The 21,813-nt window shown below is 40.3% G+C and overlaps 1 protein-coding gene across 1 annotated transcript; it reads right to left on the reverse strand.

Annotated features, from left to right (window-relative positions):
- Positions 1-701: 701 nt before the first annotated feature.
- On the reverse strand, positions 702-21,765 carry LOC105841967 (uncharacterized). Its single transcript, XM_062671000.1, has 12 exons — positions 21,681-21,765; positions 20,369-20,458; positions 19,270-19,308; positions 17,878-18,058; positions 17,108-17,275; positions 16,103-16,257; positions 15,320-15,446; positions 8,777-8,898; positions 7,305-7,331; positions 4,737-4,893; positions 3,378-3,561; positions 702-1,222 (listed from the first exon to the last, which is right to left on the reverse strand). Exons 1-12 carry the CDS (start codon positions 21,750-21,752, stop codon positions 1,060-1,062), a joined length of 1,485 nt encoding a protein of 494 aa, XP_062526984.1. The 5' UTR covers positions 21,753-21,765; the 3' UTR covers positions 702-1,059.
- Positions 21,766-21,813: the final 48 nt, after the last annotated feature.

The raw sequence follows: 21,813 nt of genomic DNA on the forward strand, positions 1-21,813 counted from the left end.
GAAACATGTCTTGTCGGAGCCCCCGGATTCACTCTTGGTGCTTTTAGGTCCCTCAAGCACCGATCACGATCCTGGTCCCATCCCATAGATATAGCCCACTGAGTTTCTCGGCGGATATTCTCAACGGGTCGCAATTCCGATACGATGGTAGACTCTGCGAAGCTCTGCTCTTGCTAGGGCTAGTATTTACAAATTCTCTCAGGCTGAGCCCGTGAGCTCATCTACCCGTCCAAGCGTAGCTGGAATAGCCCCTTAGGCTACCAGTCAATAGGTAGCGCAAAAAAAAACAGATTTTTCCGCCAGGTTAATCTATAGATTTCCTGAAAATTTCATCGAAATCGGTCTAGCTATTTCCAAGTCTACAGGGAACGTACATATATCTTATACATACATCGATTTATATATAGATAAATAATTTACCTGGTGCTGTAACAACAAACATACTTTTGAATAAAAACACATAATTTTAGTGAGCTTAGTGCGAGTTTTTAAACGTTCTCGATAGCGTAAAAGTTAACTCGAATTTGTATTCAGTTGAAACAGCGCCCCTAGCGGCAAACGTAGGCAAACGTTCCAAGTTCATATAAAATTGAGTTAACTTTTACGCTATCGAGAACGTTAAAAAACTCGCACCAAGTACACTGAAGGTAATAGCGTATAGATATATCAATGCCTCATCATTAACGACACTGTATTTCGTGGGCCCTGGTCTAGCATGACCTGGATATTAATTATTATCTATATATTAGCCCATGGACTGCTGGATTCTTTCACTGCTGGATAAATTTCGTGAGTCTTGGGACCTCTCCCAAGACTCACGAAAACGACTGGTGGTGGGGGTGGACATGCGCAGCTCGCATTTAGCAGTTTCCCGAGACTTTTAGCAGCTGATCAACTACTGCATGCGGGGAGCTACCCGGTCTAACTTGTGGGAGGCCTACCTTGTGGAAGAGCCTTTGCCCCAGTGACCATTGGTTCTACAAGCAACGTATCTACCCACTGCTACTTCCTGAAATCCTTGGGACTATGTCGGTTATGATGGTTCTCCTACTAGTCTCCTCATTCCTGATCTCGATCTCGCATCGAAATGATTGTGAACTCACATTTAATGGTAAGCGCCTTGATCCTCTCCTCGTTGCCGTCTTCGTTCTCAAGGACAGCGAAATAATCGCCAAAGTCCTGTGGCCTGGTGCCCTCCAAATCGAGGACTATAAACTTTTGCCTGAAAGCGATGTTTGTGTAAATCGATGGATGCGTATTGGTACGACCGACAAAAGTAGATAAAGTACAAGAAGCACCAAAAGAAAAAACAAAATGTGTGCAATTCACATTGTTTTTTTTTTTTTTCCTACCTAAGCTGAGAGCCTTGAGAGGCTATTTCAGCGTAACCCTAACGTTTGTAGGTGAGCTCACGGGGCTCAAACCTGACGACGATGCTAACACGAACCCTAGCAAGAGCCGTGCTTCGCAGAATCTACCACTGGATCGGAAACGCGACCTACTGAGAAGATCCGGCGAGAAACTCAGTGGGCTGCAATTCACACGTGGTAGAAGTGAAACCTTCCAAAATTAAAATACAATTATCCTAAACGTCTTAAGTATATGTAAAATTTTGTCATTAGTAAATAATTGTAAGGTAGCGCCCTCTGTGAATTGATATTTTAATTTCACGTATAATCCTAAATTAAAATTCACTACAAGAGCTTTCATACACACGTTAGTATTAAAAAATCTCACAGATGGCGCTGTATTAAATAGTATGTATATTTCTGTCTCATTCTTTGCTGGCTTCATCCTACACATTTTTGTATTTGTGTCTCTTACCCGTCGTTTTTTCCGTTGCATCCGGTTTGAAATCACAACGATTCTAAAGAAGTTTTCACTTCAATAGATTAAGGACGTTGTAATTGATATAGTACTGGAGAAATAACCCAAGGAGGGTTGAGGCCAGGCTGGTCGTAACACCCATTGCAGATCCTTATTCAGCATAAGAAGACATGCAGCGCCGATCCCACAAGATGTGGGTTTAGGGTAAGAAGAAGAGTAGCTGGCGACGTCTTAGATGAGAAGAGTAGAAGATGCTTGAAAGTATGGCTTTGTAGGGTATTACTAACGCAGACATTAAGTTGAAGGTAGTGTACTATTCTGGCGACTTTCAATGTACACCACAATATGTAGAGCAGCATTGGCATCTACCAGATGTACACATACCGTCCTCTACTAGAATTATTATCTGGAATTCTCTCAAATAGCTCCGCAATGGATACACAAGGTCCGTTTATGTTTATCGCGAAAAGATCAGGCGCTTCGGCTTGTAGATCCCGTTGTTCAGAAATGAGGTGGTGGGTATTACGATATTATTGAGTTCTGATAATGCCAGGTAAACCGAGATCTTAATAGCGCATGCGCGGTAGTAAGAAAAATTATTAAATGATACTGTCGTTTTTAGTAAGTTCATATTTTGAGAGCACGCAATCGAAGACGAAGGTAACTGCAGTGCGTTCAAGAAGGGACGTTGACTCCTGCTTAAATTCGTGTGCATTGCGTGCAGCGTATGGACTGTATTTTTAATTATCTATGAATAATAAATGATGGTAAAACGAAAAATGTGTGTTATAGACCTATTTTATAAGTATTTAAAGTTTCAAGAGGATATCTTAGAAATAACTAAACAAAAATGTCACTTAACTGTTTTCCTTGCCTGCAATATAATTAATAAAATTTTAACATAATTTTTGGATTAAAATGAAATTCATTACCAAAGCACTTAAAATATGATATTAATTGTTAATTTAGAAGTTTTACTATATTGTATTTAGGAAATACGTTGTTAGTACTACTAAAATGTTACATTTATTAAATATTCAATTATTTTTTTCGTCTGTGATAAAGAGTTTGCTGTTTTAGACAAAATATAGATAATTTACGGTTGCTATTTAAGCGAGCTTTTTAACGAAATGTAGATTTTAATTTTCGTTAGCTATAAAAGCCTGCTTTTTTGCTTTTTTCAGTTTACGAATTATATATCTATAAGGTTTTTAATATTCAGTCGCTAAAAACGCATGGTTTTTTAATGAAATGTACCTATATTTTAATTTTCGCATTGCTTTTTTCAGTTTACGAATTATATATCTATAAGGTTTTTAATATTCAGTCGCTAAAAACGCATGGTTTTTTAATGAAATGTACCTATATTTTAATTTTCGCATTGCTTTTTTCAGTTTACGAATTATATATCTATAAGGTTTTTAATATTCAGTCGCTAAAAACGCATACTTTTTTACCGAAATGTAGATTTTAATTTTCGTTAGCTATAAAAGCAAGCTTTTTTGCTTTTTTCAGTTTACGAATTATATATCTGTAAGGAATACACGTACGGATCGCTGTAGCTACGCAAACTGTATCTGGAGGGGTCCAGATTGGCAACTGTTCCGTCCACGGCCCTCAGCATGACACCCATGATGCTGCACTTGTTACATCTCAGCGGAATTGAAGTCCTGTTCAAGCGCTGAGACGGTATGACCTCAATAACTTGCGCATCAACGCTTATCTGCGCCAAGTCTGTGAAATTCGATTGAATAATGTCAAATAGGCCTCAAAAAAAAAACTAGACAGCTCTCAATTCAGCTCTATGTATTTTTTTGATTTGTGGTTCCAGGTTATTTGGATGATTCTTTTATTTATTTCAAAACTTTGGTGCTTACCGCGTCGTCCTATTTAAATAATAAGTAATGCATAGATATCTACAACGTAAATGCCACCATCTTGAGATATAAGTTCTAATTGATATTATTTCTGTTTTCTAAGGCCTCAGTTTTTACAGTACAGTCTGCCCCGCCTTTCAAACTGCGTTACTGCTTCACGCCCACTAACGGTGCTTTTAGGTACCTCAAGCACCGGTCATCGTTCTCTAAGCTAACCCCTAGACACAGCCCACCGAGTTTCACGCCGGATCTTCTCAGTGGGTCGCGTTTCCGATGCGGTGATAGATTCTGCGAAGCACTGCCCTTGCTATGGTTAATGTTAGCAACGTCGAAAGGTTGAGTTCACGTACTTATTGGTTACCGTCGCCCGTGGACTTCAGCAATGCCAGGGCAGAGCCGAGCCGCTGCATACCAAAGGTAGGGAAAAAAAAACTGCATCACGGCAGAATCAGGCAGGGCGGTAGTATCTATACGGGCGGGCTCACAAGACGTCCTACCACCAGTGATGATGTACCAGTTATTTCGTTGTTGTTTTTTTGCAATTCGACGACAGATGGCGTTGCACGCGCAAAAATATCAACGGGGCTTTATCAAGCACCGTCAAAATTAGTCGTCGTACGACTATGGAATTCGCGAATTTGCCCCCGAAACATTTACTAAGCCTATTCGTAGACTCTTGACAGAGTGGTCGTGGTCATGCATCAGTCGGATCCTGCGATACCGATGCTCTCGCGATGCGACGCCATGTGGCACGATGTTTCGCAGAGTCAGAGCAACCATTTATGTTGGAGTGAGTCACAGATTTTATGAGGTCGATCCATCGTGTTGGAGATCGTTCGCGAGATCTTTTGCCCTCGACATTCCCTTGCACCACCAACCGCTCAACGGAGTCCTCATTACGAGTGATGTGTCCGAAGAACTTGAGGATTCGTATTTGGACTGTTGACGATAGTCTCTCCTTGATGTTGAGCTCTTTCAGGAACCAAGCTTTGGTACGGTGCGCGGTCCACGGAATTCTGAGGAGACACTTACTAAGGGTCAGACATTTTATCTGTTTGAAAGTGCCGGGCTGGCTTGCGGATTCGAAGCGACCGTAGTACGTTCCGACGTCTTCGGGACGAAACGGTCTAAACGTAAACGTAACGGACACGTAACGACCCTGCACACTGTGCTCGACGAATAATCTGTCCTGTAAATTAATTTATTTATTACCTACACTTCATGTAAAATTTACATTGGCGGACTTAATGCCTTAAACGCATTCCCTGCCAGTCAACCAAAGGTAGTGCAGAGTAAATAGTGGTAGGTGCAATGAAATTTATATTCAATTACAAGTATATACACAAAAATCGTTATAGTGAGCCAACCGCGTCAGCATGGTTCTATATGTTAACATATAGACATATGCTGACGCGGATTTTTTTTAGATCTTTTAAAGGGGAGCAATTCTGTCATAGATTATTTTAGCGAAACTTTAACCGTTTCTGCTCCGCTTGTATTGGTCTTAGCGTGGTAAGATCAGGGGACGAACTAGCAGGCTACCGTCAGCTGCTACAGCTGCAACCCCGCTCTTAAAATAGGCTTCGCGGCTGAAATAGCCAGGGTCGGTGGTACCCGTCCGTGCGGTGTCACAAGACGTCCTACCACCAGTAACTATGCAATTTTTTTTATTGCTTTGATGGGTGGACGAGCTCACAGCCCACCTGGTGTTAAGTGGTTACTGGAACCTTGAGATATAAGTTCTAAGGTCTCAGTATAGTTACAACGGCTGCCCCGCCCTTCAAACCGAAACGCATTACTGCTTCACTGCAGAAATAGGCAGGGTCGTGAGGGGGGGTACCCATCCGTGCGGTGTCACAAGACGCCCTACCACCAGTAATTATGCAAATTATAATCTGTTAGATGATACGCTATTGCTTCATCGGGGAAGTTGTTTGTGAGCATTTTTCAAGTACGTATTACGTTAGAAAAATTGGTATGTGCATGCGGGATTCCAACGCCGGTCCAATCGTGTTGACGGAAACCAGGACGGAGGTATGACGGAGGTCTGGGTAGGTAATAAAAAAAACTAGTCAAGCATGGAAACATGTCGTTCATGCCAAAACCAAATACTCACGTGGTAATATGGCTAGAATAAAAAATTCATACTTAACATAATTTTTTTTTAAAGATTTCAAGGTCTGATAACTCGACCTTTTAGCCAATTCCTAACATGAAATAAATTATAAAAGCTAACGTAATGTAATCACTGTCGAGATTTCGAAAATTGCTTTTAAAACAAATTTTCTTAAATTTTTATTTTTTTATTGCTCTTATAGGCAGACGAGCATACGGCCCACCTGATCGTGAGTGGTTACCGTCGCTCATGGACTTCAGCAATGCCAGGGGCAGAGCCAAGCCGCTGCCTACCGCTTAATACTCTCCATAAGCCTCGTTTGAAGAAGGACATGTCATAGCGCTCGGGAAACACCGTGGAGGGGAGCTCATTCCATAGCCGGATGGTACGTGGCAAAAAAGATCTCTGGAAGCGCACTGTGGATGACCGCAGTGGCTCCAGGTAGTATGGATGAACTCTACTCCGGTGGCGGGCGGTGCGATGGTAAAAACGAGACGTTGGTATCATCTCGAACAATTCCTCAGAGCACTCCCCATGAAACATTCGGTACAAAATACAGAGGGAACCGAAGTCCCTCCGCAGACCCAGAGGAAGGAAATTGTGTTAGTTTAAAACTTAATGCATTCAAAAATAAAAACTACGTCTTTATTTTGTAATCAAACAATAATGGATTTATCTTTTACTTTAGGTATGCTTAAAAGTTTTAGTATTTAAATTTAGTTTTTCCAAGGAAAAGATATATCTTATATACTTATGCATCTGTCTGTCTGTATGAATATTTAAAAAAAAACTAATATTTAAAAATAAAAATAAAAATCTAATATTTAAAAAAAAAGACGTGCCCGTTGAGTTTCTTGCCAGTTCTTCTCAGGACGGAGGCTAGTTTTTGTGAAATGGCGGTAGTTCTTTTTGACGTTCAACAAGTATGTACTTTCATTTATGTTGATTTTTTTTTTATTTGATATGTCACCACTAGGTACTTTAATATATATTTAGTTATAAATCTCAATATTATAATTAAACAGCGGCTCTCCAAACACAAGCGTATAGTTGCTTAACTGACATTCCAAACCCAGTTCGTGACTATTGACAAGCTTAAAGATAATAATTAAAAGTAAAACTACCTACTTTTAGATATTATAATTCGAGGGGTGAAATGCTACATGGGGTAAGCAACATTTCGCTTAACAGGCGACATTTTTCTTTGTAATTAAAGGTCCGTTTTATTTGGTATCAGCATCAACAGCTCGATGTTTTTAATTGAATTTCAATTAAGCTACCTTCAAATGGCTGAAGAAATTTCTTTGTTATGATGATATTTTTTCTAAATTTTAAACTTAAAAAGGCTCGCCTGTAAAGTCGCAAAAATGTTGCTTAAGCTTTTGAAACCCCTCGATATGTTTTTACGATAAAGAATTTCTTGACCTAAAAGGTCTTAGTTACCAGGCCATAATATCCCTTAAAAAAAAAGATAAAGTATTTACCCTGTGCAAAGTCGTAAGTCGGGTTTGCTGGAAAATTAATTATTTCTTTTAATGTACACATCTATAATATAATGTACGTCTAAAACTATCCGCCTTATATTCCGCCTATTTCTGTGGAAAATGGTTCTTTTATATGAGTCGACTATTATCAAAGCCGGCAATGTGACTTTTGGACAATTATTGGTAAATCAGAAAAACGAATTATTGACTTTGTATTCCATTGGCAGTCACAAAACTCTTCTGATCGACATCTTAGATAAATAACAGGTTAAGTATTAACCTTTATTTAATGCAGGTTTTGAACCGTATTCTTTGAAGGAGACGATTATATTCAAATCAATCTGTATTGACATATCAATAACATTTTTTTTTCCAAATGCACAGATTGCCACCTTTGATAATAGACGACTCATATTATGGAGGGTAGAAGGAGCACCAACTTTTTTTATTTTTTTTTATTGCCCTTGTAGGCAGACGAGCATACGGCCCACCTGATGGTGAGTGGTTACCGTCGCCCATGGACTTCAGCAATGCCAGGGGCAGAGCCAAGCCGCTGCCTACCGCTTAATACTCTCCACAAGCCTCGTTTGAAGAAGGACATGTCATAGCGCTCGGGAAACACCGTGGAGGGGAGCTCATTCCATAGCCGGATGGTACGTGGCAAAAAAGACCTCTGGAAACGCACTGTGGATGACCGCAGTGGCTCCAGGTAGTATGGATGAACTCTACTCCGGTGGCGGGCGGTGCGATGGTAAAAACGAGATGCCGGTATCATCTCGAACAATATCCATCTCAGTGAATTAAAAAGTGTTTACCGAAATAAGCAAATGAAGATGGCGCCATAGTAGCAAGTGGAAAGATTTTAGAAATACATAACACAGGGAATCGTAATTTGGGGCCGGATCACCGTGCGTGATTTGTTCCCAGTTATTTATTAATATGGATAGGACGACAAACAGACGGCAAACAGACGAAGTTGTCAATGTCATCTACTCTGCTGAGTCGTTAATTTAAGTTTATTATTTGTAAATAATTATCCTTTTTGCGTCTGAATAAAGGCTTTTAATATTATTATTATTTTATTTATTAATATAAATTAGCATTTTAGCGCGTTAGTGCGCACTATGGCTTTAATGGAACGATTAGGGCTGTCGCGTTCTTCATATAGAAACGCATCGCGGGAGAAATAAGCGGGCAACCTACCCGTGCGGACTCCCAAAACGCCCTACCACCAGTAAGCTTAGCTCACAGACCCTATACCTTAAGACGTGAGTTCTAAGCCTCAATTTTACAGTACAACGGCGGCCCCACCCTTCAAATCGAAAGGCGTTACTGCTTCACGACAGAATGGCGGTACTACCTACATCTATCACCAGTTAAGCAGTATGTAAGAGTCTGTTATGTGAACAAACCCTTTTGTTTGCGTGTTAAACAAGAAATCTGGTAAGATAATGCTTGCTGAATCAACTCACCCCTCCGGCCGGCGACCATTTCCCAGTACCGTGAAAGACGTAGCCATCCGGAATCTGTACCCGCCTTGGGCTGGTCGTGTAAGATCTCCCGCTGGGCAACACGAACTCATTCGGGTCGTCCTCTGAAAATACATCCAAAACAGTCTTTCTACCTAAGCTAGTTTAATCGAACGTGGCTTGATTTTTTAATGCCTTTCTCATTAAAAATCAGGCAAGGTCTGTTGTGCACTTGTGCACTGACTGTGTCTTAGATATACGGAACGTAACTCTCTCTCTCTCTCTCTCTCTTTCTATCTTCACTAACTTATATCTCCCTCTCAATTTCCGTGCGCCTCGCCCGATCATACTTTTCGTAACGATCTCGTCACGTATTCGCCAGCTAACTTTAAAGAGGTTTTGCTTCAAAAACAGTAATTTGAGTATCTTTTAATTATTATAAAGGTGATTAAAAACTTACCCGGGACCGCTGTGGATATTTTTCATGAATGAAAACCACGTGAATAATAAGTAGCTGTGTTAATGTTACTTAGATGTGGACTTGGCTAAGCGTCTGACAGTTAATACCGTACTCAGGTGAAAGTGGTCTTCGGAGAGACAAGTCTCCCGTTGTTCGGACTGACGGAGTCAAGGCTGCGACTGCTCGTGTCCTCTAGATCTACATAATCTATGTATCTATGTATGTATCCGGCGAGAAACTCAGGGGGCTGTGTTAGTGGGTTAATTTACTTGTCGGGCCCTTCGTCGCAAGCGACGCGTTCGACGAGAACGATGACAGGTGCTTGAGGTACCTAGAAGCACCGTTAGTGGATCGACAGGATCCGAAATGACGTGTTTGGGGCGACGTCGACTGCTTTCCATTCTGTCCGCAAGATCCAGAATGTAATTACCGGCGGCCACGATGAGAGGGTTCTCGTGTCGTGTCGCTTTGTCGAAGTGAGACCGTACTACGATCACCACTCACATATGAATTGTCAGCCTTGATGGTCAGTTTTTATGGTCGTATTTCGATTATTGGACGATGACTTAACGGTCCAGTATCATCACTAATGTACTACAGGGTATCCGATGCCCATAACAACAGATGAGATTCTATAGATGCGTATGTAACATTTATTGAATCAACACTTACGTGGTACGATTTCTGTGAAAACAATTGCATTAAAATTTGTTATATTTGTGTTATCATCATCAACATCATCTTTTTTTTATTGCTTAGATGGGTAGACGAGCTCACAGCCCACCTGGTGTTAAGTGGTTACTGGAGCCCATGGACATCTACAACGTAAATGCGCCACCCACCTTCTAAGGTGTCAAGTATAGTTACAACGGCTGCACCCTTCAAACCGAAACGCATTACTGCTTCACGGCAGAAATAGCCAGGGCGGTGGTAGCTACCCGCGCGGACTCACAAGAGGTCCTACCACTAGTAATTACCTACGCAAATAATAATTTTGCGGAGTGATTTTTATTACAGGTTATGTTGTTCCTTCACCGTGTAAGTCAATCGTGAACATTTGTTGAGTATATATTACATGTCAGTCTGTCTGCTGTCCACTGAACCTAGGCCTCTCTGACTGATGTCCAGAGCGGCCGGTCCGTTGTCAGCTGATTCCAACGTAACCCAGCGATTTTCACCAGGTCCTTGGTTCATCTAGTAGGTGATCGTCTCACACTGCGCTTGATGTGTTTTATGAGTATATGTTTTTATATTTACTAGTGGTCCCGCAGTAGTAAATATGAAATTATAAGGTTGAACATTATTATGGTTCTATTGTCAAAGACTATTATCTATACTAATATATAAATCTACAGTGGTTTTTACGGATGTTCCGTTATAACTACTGAACCATGCATCCGATTGACTTGAAACTTGGTATCCATGTAGAAAATACATGTACTTAATGGATAGGTTAATATTTATATGAGTGTTGGACTCCCTTATAGTAATGATAATAAATAATAATGTTAATTTTAAATGCCCAAGGAATCGGGCTGGTAGGGCTAGTATTTATATAATCACAAATTTTGACCAAGTCTACACTATAAACAAATAATATTAATGACAAACAATATTAATCTATTCTCAATTTAGCATAGACTTTAACAACAAACTCTCTAGATCTCTTGTCTAAAGAGCTATGAAGGATTCGATCATGGGGCAAAGCTTCTGCCCCGCCGATGCAATTAATTTATAACTTCGCTCTAATAACCTGACCGGTATTGACAGAATTTAAAAAGACTCGTAATTGTTAGTTCGTTTTTCTTTTTACGTGTATTTTTTTTATTTTAAAACTACTTAAATCTATTTTCACTAATAAGTAAAGTTCGGTACATACAGTCTGGTTTAGATTTTCTTGATTCGTAACTTTAATATAAGTAAAATATAATACAATAATAAAACATACCATCCTCTGCAAAATAAAATTAAGTAATTAAATTAATTGGGATCTTTGGATTATAAATGGTTGTAATATTTAGTAGTTGGATCTTAAACTAAGTTGTTAAATAAAAAAAAGAAATGATTAAGTTTGCTAACACTGGTCTTAGCGAGAGCGGTGCTTCACTGAATTTAGCACCGGATCGGAATCGCGATCCGTGGAAAAGATCCGGCGAGAAACTCAGTGGGCTGTGTCTATGGGTTAGTTCGTTCGTCGAACTCTTCGTAAACAAGGAGTCTGAAAGCCCATTGCGTTTCTCGCCGGATCTTCTCAGTGGGTCGCGTTTCCGATCCGGTGGTAGATTCTGCGAAGCACTGCTCTTGCTAGTATTAGTGTCGCAACGTCGTCAGGTTAGAGCCCCGTGAGCTCACCTACTAATTCTGCGAATCTAGTATAACCTCTCGAGGTTACTGGAATAGAAAGGAAGTTTGACAACGACGGTAACTGGTGCTTGAGAAGTTCGAAGAGAGTGCCCAATTGCTTCGCAGTTAAAATATACAGAACAGTGGTACCTAATCGTTCGCGTTATGACCATTAAAGCGCTATGCATTATGTAAATAATTCAATTATTTATTATGTCAAAAGTCCGAACTCCTTATAACGAGGTTTGCAGACGTCCATGAGTGATGATGACTACTATAGCATTAGGTAATGCCAGTCTACCCACAAAAGGTAATAATAAAAAAATTAAAATATGGTGTCGTGGGACACCAGGTAGGAACGAAGTTCCTTCGGCTAATGTAGAATCGACACAATTTGCAAAAAAAAGAAGGAGAAAGAGAAAGGTATTATACACTACTCGCTTGTGTATACGACTGTCGCGCTCGCGCCTGCACACGTCTCATTTAACGGTTTTATTCCACGCACTTTTTTCCACGGATTTTTTCTTACGGTTTTACTATCACATTTTTTTCAGTTCGGTCGCGCAGCAAAATCCCTATCCCCTCCAAGCCTGCCGTAAGGAACTTCGTTCCAAAAATAATTTAAATCAACGTAATCATATACAAAATTAATTAAACAAATTACCCTAATACTTACTTTCGTATTCTGTAAAAATCGTGTTGTTTTCAATAATAATAGCAATAAATAATGCTTACACGGCATAAAGAGATCACGGTCCACCTGGTGTTAAGTGGTTACCGGAGCCCATGGACATCAAAGGCGTTAGTACCGCCACTTACTTTGAGACATCAATTGATACCATCATCACGTTTTTACCATCGCACCGCCCGCCACCGGAGTAGAGTCCATCCATACTACCTGGAGCCATTTTTTGTCAAGTACCATCCGGCTATGGAGTGAGCTACCCTCCACGGTGTTTCCCGAGCGCTATGACATGTCTTTCTTCAAACAAGGCTTGTGGAGAGTATTAAGCGGTAGGCAGCGGCTTGGCTCTGCCCCTGGTATTGCTGAAGTCTGTGGCCGACGGCAACCACTCACCATTAGGTGGGCCGTATGCCCGTCTGCCTACAAGGGTAATGAAAAAATATATTGTGTGAACTAAAGTGACGAAACTTAGTTCCGTAGAACACACCCAATTACGCTATACTACCTAGTATTATTATTCGCAAAAAAATATCGATTGCCTTGTCACCAAATACGCGACATATAAGACATATTACCTATAACAGGTAGATTGGTTCTGCGTTATTGGAGTATTCTCGCATAGCGCGTTGTATCCCATTTCATGCGTTATAAAATACACTGAGTGTTAGGAGACCACTTCCGAAAACGAACATTTTGTACCCACACACAAACACAAAATGCATCTCTTTATAAATTAAAGTACATAAAGACATGGATTTCAAACCTACCGTCAAATCCTAAAAAATAAATTATACATTTATTTAATAAATATTGTATAGATGAAACATAGCAATAATCTATTTATTTTGTTACTGCACTTCGGGTTCCTTTAAATAAAATTAAACTCAAGTAGCTTGTAACCTATTTAGGGAGTCATATATGATCGGGCGGTGTCTCATCAACGTTACGTGCTTTTTAAAGTGAAACTTTTATTACATCGTCTCAAACTTTTTCGTCTGTGTGTTGCAAGTCGCGTGACGGTCGGCCGCGGAGTAGGGATAAAGTGAAAGGCGCTCGTCAGAGCAGCCAAGGCCAATATGGCGGCGCCTATTGTAGTGTACAGACTATTACTAATTTGTGCCAGTGCTCCACGCTATTTTGTTGGTTTTTGTCAGTGTATAATGTAAATGTTGTTTGTCAAAGTTAAATGTCTATAATGTGAAAAAAAGTTTCACTTTTACCGTGGTTTCATAAAACCACACAATCCTTTTTTCGTATGAGGTTTGCGAAGATTACTCAGTGGCATGAAGCAACTTGACTCTACTCCTAGTATTACTGACGCCTATGAGGGACCATATGGTTCCTAAGGAATGTGGATCTCCATGATGACCTAGAGCTCGACTCTTTCAGTAAGTATTTACAGTCGGCATCATTGGGCCACTTTGAGAAGGCGGCACGACATCAATACCCTCTTGTCGTGGCCGCCAAAAATTACATACCCGATCCTGTAGACCGAATGGTAATCAGTCGACGTCGCCCTAAACACGTCATTACGGATCCTCCCGATCCATTAACGGTGCTTTTAGGTACCCTAAGCACCGGTCACCGTCGCTTGTGACGAAGGGCTCGAAGAGTAATTTAACGCATAGACACAGCCCACTGAGTTTCTCGCCGGATCTTCTCATGCGCGTTTCCGACACGGTGGTAGATTCTGCGAAGCACTGCTCTTGCTAGGGCCAGTGCTAGCAACACTCCCGGTTTGAGCCCCGTGAGCTCACCTACACGTCAAGGAGAAGCTGAAATAGCCTCTCAAGGCTACATAGGTAGGCGAAATAATTAAACTTTACTTACTTTCGACTGAAAAACAAGAATTCATTTATAATTCAATCGATTAGTTTGGAATTGTTTTAAGCTTTTATCTGCTTTAAGCACACTTTTATTTATCGGGCGCAATTTCCAAATGTAACGAGGTACCCATATTATTGTCATTGTATTCGTTCTAAAGCTTTTGAAATTCCAAGTGGGTACTGAAAGAAACTGCAGAAGCGAGAACGGAAGTATTTCGGACTAAAAAGAGGGTAGTCAGATTATTCTGCTCGCAACATCCGCACACTACGCGCAGTCTTCAATTGGCCCGCGATCATGGCGCTTGCAACACGTCACAATATCGAGAACATATCACATGTGAAAATATTGTTATGAACCCGTTCGATAATACCGTGTGTAACGTGGATTGTATGTTATTTGAGCAAAAGTTATCTTGATTTTAAATACCTAAGGGGACCTAAGAATGAACTTTCAATTGATCTATAATGACTGGCTGACTCGGTGGTGCAATAGTTAGCGATATAATATTGCGCCGAGGTCCGCCTATGTGGGATAAAGACAAGAAGAATAACAACTGATTTTTTTAAACAAATCAAATATGGAAAATCAAACATTACTTACCGTAATCATCTGAAAGTGAATAACATTTACTAATGTTAGATAGGATCGTGTAAACTATCATAAAATAAATGTTCCTTAGATTAATTCATGATTTGCCGACGAGCAATGTAAATTCGCTACATTTACTCGAAGGTTGATGACTTCATTCGCTTTACTTTACAACGCTGCTCGCGAATTTGATCGGCGTTGCGCCGGTTTGATTTGTCGATAGTGACACTCGTCCATTTACAACGTATATGTAATACTACCAGCTGTATTCCTCTTCGAGAACTGAGAGCTCTGCATATACAGGAGAATGGAAAGCGCTCTATGGGACGAGAAATTTTCACGCAAAGATGTGACGATAAACGAAAACACACAGTTTAGTTTTTGCGAATCGCAGACATCATTTAAAACTACATTCACAATCGAAAATTTCGTCAAAATTTTTTTTTTTTTTCTAACTACCGTCTAATTTTCATTACAAGAATATTTCTTGATTTTCACGTTTTGTTTTGTTTAATATTTTTAATTTTAAATTTTTAAATCGTAAAAGTGGTTTTGATTATATTCTGGCCTTGCGTTCTTTGGGTGACAAAATGGTGAGAAGATTTTTATGACCTTTCGAAGGAGGAGAAACTGAATTACTCACGCCATAGCTCATTGGCTGTCAACGCTTGATCGGGTGAAGGTAAGCTGTAGATGTAGCCAATCTGGCAAGGATTCCAGTGGTCGCACACCTCACGATCAGGGTCCAGTTCGGTGACGAATTTATATGTCTGCAAGTAGCACATACGAGCCAGTATCACAGACCTGCCTGTTTTTACTGAAGGGCTATCATACTTTCACATGTTAGACGAGATTATAGCTTACCCTTCAAGAAGGAACGCAGGGCTGCGTTTTATAAATTACCAAGGCAGTCCCTAACCAGGACAGTATAGAGAATTAGAATAATTGGTATTTATAGACAGACTTGACCCTTAATATATGACCCAGCCATCTACAACTTATCATCGGCTCCAACCAGTGTGTTAGAAGATTTCGCAATTACCATGCCCCATCCACAATCACCAATAGCTGGTCCTTCTTCAAACAAGGTATGTGAAAATCTTCCTAGACAGTCAGTGAGGGTGAATTTACCTCTCGCATTCCTCATATTCCTAGCCACTTGTCCTATTAATGAACATCTAGAATCTACCAGTAGGAATCTGGCAAAAACCTGAATCATGTTCCAACTAGCGAAACAAACCCCGTACAGCATGCATTTGGCCACTTAACACCAGGTGGACTTTGAGCTCGTCCACCCAGCTAAGCAATAAAAAAAATCGGGTCTAGTCAAAACTGGGATGGCATATCCGGGTATACCATCGTCATAGCAGATGCTCTATCGTCCGAAGGTGACTTGAATGATGACATAGCTTAAGAAAAATCTCACTTTATCCGGATAATATCTGTAATGGACGACAACATCGTCGGTATCTTCAAGTGTACATTTATTCGTAGTGTAGTTCAGCGACGTCCTCTCTATTGGAGCGCACCCTATGACGGTACTCCCGTTTCTGGGTAGATCCGGACCCTCCACTTTATGCCCTGCAAGAATAACTCTCGATGCGGATACCAATTTTGAGTGTGGCCACGCGGTAAGCTCGCGGTTGCGAACATCAGGGTCAGAGGACGCCAAATACCGTCACTTATGACGAAAATGGTTGAAGACTCCAAGGTATTTTTTATTGCTTAGATGAGCGGACAATCTCACGGCACAACTGATGTTAAGTGGCTACCGGAGCCCGTAGATATCTACAACGTAAATGCCGCCACCCACCTTGAGATATAAGTTCTAAGGTCTCCGCTTTTACAGTACAACGGCTACTCAACTCTTCAAAAGCTCTTGAAAAAATCGGTACTAGACTGCGGGATTCGAACCCAGACACAGTCGCACAGATCGAAATGAGTGTGTCGTCTTATCCTTTAGGCCGCATGGACCCCAAAGACTAAAAATGGGCGACTGGATGCCAGTTAAGCCTTTTAGTGCTGAGCTTATTTTCGCATCTTCATATCAGCCCACAGATGCCCACTGCTGGACATAGGCCTTCCCAAAGTCTCGCCACAAATACCAGCCCTGCGCTGCCTGCATCCACCAGATCCCCGCGAACCTCAATAGATCGTCGGTCAGATTTTGCATAAATCAATGAAATTTTTGCTAAAGGTTTTTTGAAAAAAAAAGTACCTTATAAAAAACTGTAACTTAACAAAAAATACAAGAACCAATGCTCTAAATTCACAGAAAAATAATTATTAACGGTTATTTATAAATGATATTAACGTTACTCCGCACAATAGTCGGTATTCCGACGCTCCACACTTTACACGCGTTAATCGCGAGTCGATCTATCGACGGATCTCGCTCGAAGGTTCAACAAAGCGTAAAGCTATAACTCACGGTTGCAAAAGAAGTAATTGTTCTGCGCAACATAAAGCTCCTTGTCTTCGGCGCTTAGGCACGAGTCGTACATCACCGGGAACGGTTCGATTTCGTCTTCGCACATGATCGTGCCAGAACCGTCGGGCTCTTTGGGGGCACGGTTCGACGGACATCGGTACATTAACCCTAAGAATAATAATTGTTACGCCGGTTATAGTAACGCCATCTGTCATCGAATAGCAGAAACGAAAATCTATAGAACTAGTAATATCTAGAACGCTCGAGAAGTGTAACGCCATCTATTATCAATTAGCGGAAACACATATCGGAACGACTAGTACTGCCGGGAACGCTCTCGATAGTTAAAAGATAGTCGTGTCGACTATAAAAGCATTGCAGAGACGACATGCAAAGCAAAGCAGTCACCTGAAGCGAAGCGGAAGAAGTGAATTGCGAATTGTGAAGTGTGCTTTTTTATGCAACATAACATATTATAATTAAAGCTAACTTATACATAGTCTTATAAATCTATGAACACCGGCTGCATGCACGAAAAGTGTTACATTCCGCCTGAGCCTGAGCGTGCGAGCGAGAGCACGGTACAACCGATAAAGAGGCACGATCGGCTCAAGCGTTGGCTTGTGACACATTTATCTCCCTTCTCGCGTGATGTCAGAGCTAGCAGTTCGAATAGTTCTGCTACTGACGTTATCGCGTAAAACTATCGTCCGTAAACCGACTTTACAGACAACCAATTATAGTTTAATAAAAAAAAAACTCCAAAATACCTTTCCTTATGATCAAGGGGGGCTTATTCCTGATCTCGGCTATCGTCACCCCCTTCTCCCCGTTCTGGATGGCGGTCATTATTCTCTTGTACAACGTTGTCCTTCTTTCCTGTTCTGCTATGATATACGGAAGCAGTTCTTCTGATAGTACGTCTACCTTCTTTTTGGCTTCTGCGTTCATCTAATATATTTTTATTTATTACTAGCTGACCCGGCAGACTTCGTAGTGCCTCAATCGATAAACAAAGGATCTAAGCTTTTGTATAAAATAAACTTAAAACAAACAAAATGAAAAAGAAAACCAAAATTGTTATTTTTATTTAATTCCGGGCATTTTCATATTTATCTACCTTTTAAACCTTCCCTGGACTTCCACAAATAATTCAAGACCAAAATTAGCCAAATCGGTCCAGCCGTTCTCGAGTTTTAGCGAGACTAACGAACAGCAATTCATATTTATATATACCTATATATACTTATATAGATATATATATATAGATTTTGGTCCTTGAGAATGATATACACGGCAAGGGTTCAAAGGCTGTTTGGTATAAGCGACATTTTTGAGACTTTACAAGGGAGAGCCATTTTAAGTTTAAAATTTGGTATTTTTTTTATCATTTAACAAGAAAAACTTCTTCAGCTATTTGTGAATGTGGTAAACATAACTGAAGTTCAATTAAAGACACCGAATTGATGCTGATACCTAATAAAACGGATCTTTAATTACAAAAGATAAATTTTGCGTGTTAAGCGAAATGTCGCTTAAACCAATACCCTTTCAGACCTCGTCCCCTTCTTTTATTGCGTCGTCCACGGCCCGTATGATGTAGTCAGTAAAGCTCAAATCTCGATTGAGTATAACGGCTATACCGCTCTTCAGATCGGAAAGCTTTAATGGTACACCCGTGGTCCTTCTTACCCTTGATTCACAAGACGCTCTAACGCAATTAATTGGGCAAGCTACAATTCTTGTTACATGACATCTTTCCTGCATCATTAGAGTCGCTCGTGAGAACGTCCTAAGTCATTAACATTCTCCTGCCTTTATCCCCGTCACCTGAAGTCAGTGCAACATGTTTTCTCCTTCCATACTCCTCTATCATACACCATTTCTTGGCTCACTCCCCTCATACACATATCGTCATATATATCATAGAAAGGTTGGTACCCGCCTGCGGGATTTGAACATCGGCACGGTCGCATCGCTCGATACGAATGCACCGACCGTTTTATCCTTTAGGCCACGATGACTTGTCAAAACCTACAGCGCAGTCATTGTTGAAATAGAAACAAAAAACGCTTGAGATTTAACCAACAATTTTGGAGGTAAGCGCGCTACAAATTAATTTAATAAAATAAAAAAATTACAATCTATCAACAACCACTTACCCTGTCAGCATCTTTGTTAAATTTAATGCCCGTCCCATCCTGTAATTGTTATGATTCTATTAGTGAAATAGACATTTGATTAAAGGAATGAGGTTTATTTTCCATAATTATTCACTGGTAGCCTAAGGCGCTATTTCTACGCCATGACGGGTAGGCTAGCTCACGGGCTCAACCTGAGAGATTTGCTGACACTAGCCCTAGCAAGAACAGTGCTTGGCGGAATCACGACCCAGCGAGAAGATTCGACGAGAAACTCAGTGAGCTGTGTCTATGGGTGTGTTCATTGTCGAACTGTTCGTCGTAATCGACGAATTTGTAGTTGTAATTAAATATACGTATAGCTTCGGCCATCTTCGGACGCGTTCGGTTATAGTCGGTGACCTTAGGTAGGGAAGGGAAAATGAAATAGGTAATGGTGTTTTTAGCGGACTTAGGTATATTAACGATTAGTCACAATCACAAATATGAGACTTCCGAGGTCCATTATAAACGCCTACATGTAGTATCGTAACTTTTTACATGATACAATAGTTAGTGTTTTAGCCTATTTAAAAAAAGAGGGGCTTATCTATTCGAGTGATTTTTTAATTTATGAACAGATTCGAATTTGATTCTTTTTTATTTTAAAGCTGATACTAATACTTCTCTTGGGGTTAAATTTAAATTTTATCACGATCCAACGGGCAGTCTTTCAGGTATGCCTTTGGGCACGAATTGTCAGTAGTTCGACACTCTATTAATGCGTATAAAGTGCGGAGCGTCGGAATGCCGACTATTGCGCAATTGGATTATAGGCATCGACCTGTACAGACGTGTCTAAGCGCATAAAGTTTTTAATAAGTTTAACATTTATAAATTATTTTACCGTGTATTTAATTGATTTTGGTAATTTATTTTTAAAACAGTGTTTTTTTTTTTCAAAAATCATCTAGCCCTTTCTGCAAAATATGTGAAAATAATCTCAGCACTAATAGGGTTGCAATGCATTTTTTATTAATTTCGACTAAATCGATTTGTTTAAGTCGATTTAATTATTTTTATGTTTAATTTTGATACAATTATTATTATTTAATCGTCGTCTCTGCTTGTAAATACTCACCACGGCTTGTCTTCTAACGATATTGGCTAGATAACGCCCTCGTCTGGTGGCCGGCAAGAGCACACTGCCGAACTGTATCTCATCACCGATCTGGAGTTTAAGAACTCAAATATATTAAGTGTATAATCTATGTTTAAGAAACGGATAAGAGAAAGAGTACTGCGACTGGCGTGTGAAAACATGTCCGCTAAATTCAATAATAAAAAAACTGGAATTAAAACTATCACTTAATACATTACACATAGATACATACACACAATAAATTAGAAGTGCTATCATTATATTATTGATGTAAATAATTTCTTGCCTGAAATGATTATTGTCCACCAGTATGCGGCGCTTAGTGCGAGTTTTTTAACGTTCTCGATAGCGTTAAAGTTAACTCAAATTTGTATAAAATTGGAACGTTTGCCTAGGTTTGCCGCCAGGGGCGCTGTTCCAACTGCATAAAAAATTTAGTTAACTTTTACGCTATCGAGAACGTTCAAAAACTCACACTAAGCACACAGATGGTTGTCCGGAAGAGACTTAGCGGTGAGACCGTTATTTCTACTTTTGTATTTAATGTTTTGCGTTTGTTTCTGTATTGTATAGCATTGCATAGGGGGCTTCCATAAATTACGTGAGGTGCTTAAAGGGGGGAGGGGGTCGAGTCAAATCTCATCTAATCTTACGTTGGAGAGAGGGGGGGTCTCGGCAAATATCACGCAATTTTTTTTCTGATTTTGGTCCATTTAATCCAGATTGTACATGCTTAAGATTTAATCTTGAGCGTAATCGTAATACGATTAAGATCATTCACTTCGACGAGTAAATTAACTCTCAGACACAGCCCACTGAGTTCCTCGCCGGATCTTCTCAGTGGGTCGCGTTTCCGATCCGGTGGTAGATTCTGCGAAGCACGGTTCTTGCTAGGGTTCGTGTTAGCAACGTCATCAGGTTTGAGCCCCGTGAGCTCACCTACTAAAGTTAGGGTTACGCTGAAATAGCCCCTAGGGCTATCAGCATAGGTAGGAAAAAAAAAAATTCGTTCGAAAGAAAATAACTTCATTCATACTTCGACGTTATACATTTACTGACTTTGTAGATAGATTTTGAAAAATCTCACGTGCGATTGGGAGATGGGGGAAGGGGTTGAATAAAATCTCACGACATCTCACCAGGGGGGAGGGAGGGGCAGAAAATTTAAAAAAACACCTCACGTAATTTATGGACGCCCCCATACTCCTAGCAAAGCATAGCATATATTATTAAAGTATGGCATACTCTACTCTCTTCTACAGAGGGATTTAAGTAATCATCTTCAACTTACCGGTGGATAAGAGCTTCGTACTGAAATAAAAAGGTGAAACAAATAAAATAAACATCTGATATGTTTCCGCATTCTCAAGGCAGACTGTGAAGTGACGAGAACTGAGAAATAGAACTGTAAGCGAACGTAATCT

The sequence above is a fragment of the Bombyx mori genome, chromosome 11, assembly GCF_030269925.1.
Source record: "Bombyx mori chromosome 11, ASM3026992v2".
NCBI classification, from domain to species: Eukaryota; Metazoa; Arthropoda; class Insecta; order Lepidoptera; family Bombycidae; genus Bombyx; species Bombyx mori.